At 47.3% G+C, this 7,680-nt stretch overlaps 1 protein-coding gene across 5 annotated transcripts in view; it reads right to left on the bottom strand.

Moving 5' to 3' along the window:
- Positions 1-876: 876 nt before the first annotated feature.
- The window catches only part of LOC108773775 (protein Tob1), a 72,273-nt gene continuing 65,469 nt past the window's right edge, over positions 877-7,680 (bottom strand). For all 5 annotated transcript variants that reach the window (XM_018539698.1, XM_018539703.1, XM_018539700.1 and 2 more), the window contains 2 exons: positions 3,305-4,280; positions 877-2,574 (listed from right to left, as the gene is read on the bottom strand). In XM_018539698.1, the coding sequence (XP_018395200.1) occupies positions 1,848-2,574; positions 3,305-4,035 (1,458 nt within the window). In that variant the 5' untranslated portion in view covers positions 4,036-4,280 and the 3' untranslated portion in view covers positions 877-1,847. The remainder of the gene's footprint in view (positions 2,575-3,304; positions 4,281-7,680) is intronic.

Raw genomic sequence — 7,680 nt, 5'->3', positions numbered from 1 at the left:
CTCTCTCTCTCTCTCGCTCTCTCTTTCTCCTACATTCTACTGCATTTATTATAAAAATAAAATGTAAAATCGTACCGAGGACGAGTTTTCCGAACGGTATAAAACTGCGAGCTCGTTTCTCTTTTTCTCTACATTATCACTATACTCGCGGAAGGATCGATCCTTCGTTCCTTGATCGCGTTGTTCCTTCTCATTTTATTTACTCATCTCGTGTGAATGAACGGGCCGCCGTCTTCCGTAGATTTACGATTTTGCTCTCTATTTTTTTTTCGATTTGACGTAAAGGTCTCCTCCGTGCAGAGAAAGCTATCCGTGATCCGATTTTTTTCAGCTCGTTTAAACAGCTTCGTATTTTACGTATTTAGTGCCTGAATAGCTTTCCGCGTTGTCTATATAATATCCGACTACGATTCTTGCGCGAAACGAAGCGACGTGACACCCGCGCGTCGCATCGTCTCGTATCGACGCTCAATCGATGGAGGAACAAAATTGGAAGACACCTTACCTTATCGATCTTTTATCAGTCCACGGATCTTTCGACACCGACGGCTCGCTCGACAACACAAGTTAGGGGACAGTGTGTAGTTCCTACCGTTTCGTGAGAACCCGGTGAAGAGTGAGTGCATCTTGAATATAATACATAGGCTCTACAGAGATATATATTCATTATTTCATTAATTCTTCGACTATATACCAGTGAAAAAATAAATTATTACACGTTGGTAATATCTGTGTGGGTCAGTGTTGCGTATATATGGTTTTCCTCTTTTTCTTTTTTTTTGTTTCGTTAATACGTACGTGTGTCTCGTGCATGGATGATGCTCGCATGTTATGTGTATGATGATCTACGTGTGCCCGCGTGGGTTCCGTGTATTGTATGTTATACGAGATGTATATACGGGAAGATCGGTATAATATGTATATCTGTGTGTTGTGTGTGTGTGTGTGTATGTGTGTGTTATTCCTATAATATGTCGAGTGTATCTTTACTGTCCTAGATGCGCGCTCGACGCGTCGTTCGAATGTCCGCCGGTGTGCTACATGTATGTCGTATACCTTTGAGCGTGTGTTTTATGTGTGTTGTGTATGTATGCGTGTATCGTAGGTAGCCACACGATGGCTTCCGTCTCGAACGAGCGTCTCGCGCCATCGCCAATCGAGTCCTTATCGGGTCTTAACACATATACACGCTCTCGTTAGCCGTTAGCCGCTTCCTTCCGTTTTCTCTTCTCTCCTTCATGCGCCTAAAACGTTTCTGCACGCACACGTTATCTCGCAATCAGACGTACCTCAGAACCAGGCATCATCTCCACACGCATACACATCTCTTTCTTTCTCTCTTTTTCTTTATTTCCGTTCTATCACGCCTTCTTTCCTCATCTCGGTCGCTTTCGCCCTCGGTGCTGATCGTACGGCGGCTGTCTCTCTCTCCCTCTTTCTCTGTTTACTCTCTATCTCTTCTCCGTTCATCGATAGCTATTGATAATGTATGTACAAAATATCTCGGATACTTTTCTTGGATTAGGAAAGATCGAACGCGAAAGAGCGTTCGGAGAAGCGTCTGGATAGGAATCGCGGGAGAGAACAGATGGATATCATGACACCACATAACCAGTGCACTCTGATTAGGGGAGGAGAGATAGAGTGGTACCAACTTGACTGATGGGCATCCGTGTTTAAAAAGCCAGACTCTGGACAACGTCTCGACGACGGAATCCCGGAGGCGACGGCCCTCTCTCCTTTTTGTCCGCCACCGGACCAACGGCACCGAAAACAAAAACGCTTTTACCGCCGTCACGGGACGCAGTGGCGGTTTTTTTAACGACTTGATGTGCACGCGCGAGGTATTAGTTGGCCACGAGCAAATGCTGATATTGGCTGGCCGGATAGGGCGCGACCGAGCCGAGGCCGAAGTTGTTGAGGCCCTCGACCAGGGCGCTCTTGTCCTGCTGCTGCGCCGCAGCGGCCGCGCCAGCGTTGACGTTGCCGTTGGTTGTCGCAGAGCCGATTGGACCAAGATTACCGGTGCCGGCGCTACCGGCGCCCTGGGTACCGGCTCCGGCGCCGGTGGTACCGTTTACAGCGCCGCCAGTACCGGCGCCAGTGCCATTCATACCGCCGCCGTAGAACTGATGGCCAGCCAAGGTGGTCGGGTCGAGGTACGATGATGGGAATTTGGTGCCGGCGTAGAGATCGGCCGGCAGGTAGCCACCGTGGCTCGCCGACGAGTCGAAGATGTTGCGATGGGGAAACTGCGCGTGGTACGCCGCCGCGGCCGCGGCTGGGCCATGTTGGAAGAAGTACGCGCTCGGGTCCGTATGTTGCTGTCCAGCACCGGCGACTATGCTACCGGGTGATAGGCTACGACTGCGCGGTGAGCTCTGCGAGACCGGCAGTCCTGCACCAGCCGTGGTCGCCTGTTGCTGCTGTTGCTGCTGCTGCTGCTGCTGCTGCTGTTGCTGCTGCTGCTGCTGCTGCTGCGACTGATGCTGCTGATGATGGTGGTGATGGTGAATCTGCTGCTGCATCGCTGCGCGCTGCTTTATATAGTTCGAGAACTCAGTGGGTGACATCCTGAAACCGAGCGGTACCGTGCGGTTCATCAATGGATTTGTGTATGCACGTGTGTGCGTGAATCCGGGAGTGGTAGATCGTCTCGCGGCCTGGTTAGTACGCGCGTTTTGTTCTGTCGTGCTTGTGTGTGTTTCAATTTCGTAAACGGAATAAACGCGCTATAATTAAATCCTATCGGCAATGTGCAATCCTTTACGATAGATCGCACGTTTTGTTATGCGTTAATCTCTAATTTCGAGCATGCTTAGCTATTTCTACGATTGTCTGGTTGCGAAGCGATCAATTATACATCTAATGGCGATCCCACTGTTCAATTTGTTTTTTATACCGCGGGAACTCTGTGAGTAATGTTAGTTTCTAGTGATGATATAAATATACGTAAAGGTATACCTGGGAAAATTGCAAAGCAGCATTCCACAAATATACATATATAGATTGTTTTATCTACTTAGGAAACTCGAGAAGCGTAACGTCGAAGCACGTTAATAATCAGTTTAAAAATAAATAATCATCATGTAATTAAGCAAATTAAGTGATTTATATTCATACTATCATATCAAAACTATCCGTCTTTTATCAAATAAATAAACGTTATTTCTATGATGACAGCAAAAAAGTTGAGATAAGCGATCATCATTATAAAGTTTCAACCTCTTACGTTTTAAGCTATAAATTGAATTGCTATTTGGCTAATCCAAAGTGGGAGGAAACATCAAACGTATGTACCAACCTGTTAGCGCGTTTGCTGCTAGTCTTGAGCTTGGTGCTGCCGAACTTGGTTTGGGCGAAGGTGGCGGTAGTAAAGGTGAGCGGGGCGGTGGTACGCGGGATAAAGGCCGGTACCGGGCTGGGCGAGCCCTTGAAGGAGCTGGTGATGGGCGTGGGTGAGGGCGCAGACGAGGAACCAGATCCGTGGCCGTTCTGCTGGTTATTGGACGAGCCATTGCTAGCGTTGCTGCCGAGGGAGCTCGAAAACGGCGAGGTTGACTTTGGACTGAGGCTGAGACCGCTCAAGGACGTGCTCACGGCTTCGATCGGCCTGAAGCACTGCGCCTCCGGATTAAAGGTCTTGGTGACCTCGCGATCGGCCGAGGTCTCGTCATGCGGGTCGCCGGTCTCTGAGTAGAGGATCTTCACGGCGTTCAACTCGCCGATACGGTAGCTCACCTCACCAGGATCAACCCAGACGGCGAGCTCGGCTGGCAGATTTTCCAGGATGTCCTGGATCGGCACACCGCTCTCTTTCGCGGCGCGCTCTAGCACCGGGTCGACCGGATCGCCGGTCTTCAGGCATCTGAACGCCGAGCCCTTGAACGGCTTCTCCGGATACCAGTGGCCCTTGAACTTGTCCTTGAGCGCCTTCTCGAGTTCCTCGCCAAAGATGTTGACTCGTCTACGCGGCAGTTTATTGTAGAGATATGATATCACGAAGTTAAGCGCCACCTGCACCTCGATGTGCATCTTGGCCTTCGGTGGGAAAATCTTTGGGCTGTTGTCGTCGCACGTAACGGCCGCGCCGGGATAGTACCGAGGACGTCCGCACGATCGGCCGTTTTGCCACGGGCGAGGGATTATTCTGGATGATGATATACTCCTGGCTAACGAAACTGTCGGATACTGCCGACGCTCCACGACCCGACGGTCGATTTTTCAGTGCGCGCGGACTGCCGTCTTGTGCGTGTCACAAGTCGTGAATGTTCGGAGATCTGTAACATTCACAAATAAAAAGATTGTATACAGAAATGTACCGTATATTGGTCACATATCTTCAAGACTGCGTTCAGAAATTTTTGGGTGCATTTTATTCTTATTGTTCGTCAAATATTAAAAGATAAAATGATACAAAGATGCACCCAGAGAACATTTCTGAATGCAGTACACTGGTATACATATAGAATTCTCTAAGAATCCTCTATACTTAGTTACGACGTTTTCTTTTTAAATAAAAATTAATAAGTTATATATCCGCACACTCGTAGAAATACCTATCGCAGCGACGTGTGTGATAGTCGACAAATTCCATACCGTTTCGATTCAATTGCAAACGCACTTCGAAATGTCTATTCTCTACTGCGAATCTTAATTACGGCCCTCCGATTCGCAAATGAATGGCGAAGTTTGTCGAATGCCGAATGGGAATATTATCGCGTGGAGCAGCGCCTGTTCGTACGCATTATCAGAGATCGACAATAGGTCGTACAGCGCACCCTCTCCTCTCGAGTTGTATGCAAAGGACGAGTGCGAAGGTGTTCGTAGCGGGAATCCGGGATACCGTGAGAGACAGAAGTGCGAAATCGCGTCGTAGGAATTCGCTCGATTATCCTAGAAAAGGGCTCGCTTCGGTTGGCTCTTGGTCGACAAGCGTTATCGGTTCCTTTCACGAGTGAGGCTCGCGCATTGAAATGGAACGCGGCTTCCGCTTACTCACTCCGCTGTTTCTCGACCTCGCACGCTCAGGGAACCGAAACAGAGCCGGGAGCCAGAGAGTCGTTCTTTACCGCCATTTTCCTCACACCAAGAAACGTCCACAAAAGGATAATGCCTCTGAAGACTTCGTGATTATCGACAAAAGACCGATTACGAGAATTACTCTCATTGGCAGCGTTTAGCTAAGAAGACTGATCAATGAATGAGCGTTCAGTGACTCTTGAATATTGGTACTTGCCTTTAATTCTTTACTGGATCTAAATGCAGGAACGCAGCCAATCGTATAATTTAACGAGGAACATTAAGTTCCTTTATTATCGTACGTAACTCAATCCATCTCATGGGTGTGGATTTAACAAATTTAGAATTATATGCTTATTCAGCGAGGGTATTATAGATTTATATTATAAATGAGAAATTAGATAATAATGGGAAATGTGTTTATTTTGTGAAGCATTTAATGTTACGCTATGTGAAAGATGATCCAGTTAAAGAACATAAAAATCAAAGAATTCTCATACATTTAATTGCAATTAATTTTAAGTCGACACTAAAATTGATTCGTTACACGAACCGCTTCGTTGAACTGCACTTGTTTTTTTCTTTTTCTTACGATCCGACAGAGATTGCAAGATACACAACGTTATTTATAGAATATAGACCCATCGAGTTTTATACGTCCATTTTATCTTTATTTGCGCCCACCGTTGACGATCCTGAATCAAGCTTTCGCAATTCCGTTATTCTTTTACGTTCCGTCACGTTCTTCTATATTCGCGCTGTTTATGCGCGTCGCCGAGCGTCCATCGCGTAAATTATGCACGCCGCGAAAGAGACGCGCGCGTCATATGGCGTCGGTCGTATAAAAATGCCCACGTTCACAAACAGTCCTGTGACGCAAACGAGGGAGAAGAAACGGGATGAGAGGTGATAAAAGGGATTGCTCTTAGAAAGCGACGAGATTGCGCAGACGACTATCCGCCATTCGCGAGCCGCCGCCGCAATTGCGGAAGTCGCTCTTTCTCTGAATGGCAACCGAGAGCGAAAGGTGTTCTTCTTTCCTCGATGCCTCTCTTACTCTTTTCTCGCTCTTTCTTTTTCTTCATTCTTTTCGCGTAAATAGAGATTCTCGGGCGTCTATCAAGGGCTCCTTCACGAGCGCCGGATATATCCGGCGACCACGAGCCGAGAATCTCGGAACTCGATTGCCCGTCTTCTCTTGGCTTCTATCCTCCAACCCTTCACGACGGCGACGTTGCGGGAGAAAATGGAGCTCGATCCTGAGATGGGGAGGAAGAGAAAGAAAGAGGGAAATAAAGACGAAAATTGCAAAAAAGTTTTCATGACTTTCGGGCCGGTGACCCTTCAAAGATGCGAGGGTTGTGAGATGCGATACTTGCTTTTACCGACTTCTTCCACCCTTTCCTTTTACGCGGATTTTAAGCTCTCTTAAAGCATATAATTGTAATATACTACTACATTTCGCGATTATTATTCATCTCCAGAAGAATTTAATAATTTGAAATTTAACAAACGTTGGAAATTTTTTCCCTGAAGATAAACTAGATACAGCCAATTACTTAAGTGCATAGTACTTATCATGCATGAAATACCAAAAGATACTTTCAATATTTTACTAGCTTGAGATAGTCAAATATAATTATTTAATGGGGAAATACGGCTCACATTTAGTATAAATGTTACAGGGATGGAGGTAATTTGCGTTTTACGCGCAACGGTGCATGAATCGCAATGAGATATTTCGACGGCGCAAGATAGCGGAAATGGGTTTTCCAACTTTCTTATCGAGAAACATTTCGTTGCACTCGCGGCACCGCGCGGCGGCTCGTTTCTCGCGGGCGGCTTTACTCGGCGCATCTGCATCGCGTACCCGCATTTTTTTTTACCCCCTCCCCGGCCCTGTTCCTGTACTTGACTCGGTGGCAAGTTTCCACCGGTGGGCTCTCAGCCAGAGGTGGCGGATAATGTAGGTTAAAGTTAGCGGCGGTCTCCACTTCCAGCAGTAGTACATAACGGCGAGACGGGGGTGGTTGTAGGTATTGATCCCGCGGCAGGGTTGCCGGAAGGTTCTCAGGTTAAAAATATACGGCCTTGCGGCTCCCGTGCCTGACCAACTGCCTCGCGAAGTGCCCGTAATTTCCGCCACCTTGATTTTCCCGCGGATATTTCTCGACCCGCAATATTTATCCGAAGTTTGTCGAGAGAGTTTGACATTTGAAAAAAGAAAACAAATCGCGTCGCATTGTTCTCTGTCTTCTTTCTCTGTTTCTACCAACTATCTACGAGAGATACTTATTTTTACCTCTTTTAGTGAATTATATTTTAAAATTACGATTTTAAATAAAATAAAAATAGGACGGATCTCCAATTTTACAAAATTCTGCAGTCGCTGCAGTTATGCTAATTTTAATATCGTCCGTGTGTAATTATTCAGGAGTCGGTGAGATCGATTTGCGGCAGGTGTCAAAGTGTCAAAGGGATTTTTCTCAGCCGGTCTCTCTTTCCCTCTCGCGGGAGTGCGATCGAGCTCGGGGGTGCCGGCGCCCTTTGTATTTACGCCGGACTGAATGGAGGTCGCGTGGCAGAAGAGGTGCCGGTATGTGGGCCGGAGATAAAGCGTCCTTCGGCGAACGAAGTCAATGGAGCGCGGAGGGGGGG

This window comes from Cyphomyrmex costatus, unplaced genomic scaffold, assembly GCF_001594065.2.
Source record: "Cyphomyrmex costatus isolate MS0001 unplaced genomic scaffold, Ccosl1.0 scaffold219, whole genome shotgun sequence".
Classification (NCBI taxonomy): Eukaryota; Metazoa; Arthropoda; class Insecta; order Hymenoptera; family Formicidae; genus Cyphomyrmex; species Cyphomyrmex costatus.
The sequence above is the reverse complement of the archived record's forward strand: the minus strand, read 5'-3'. Positions and strand labels throughout refer to the sequence as shown.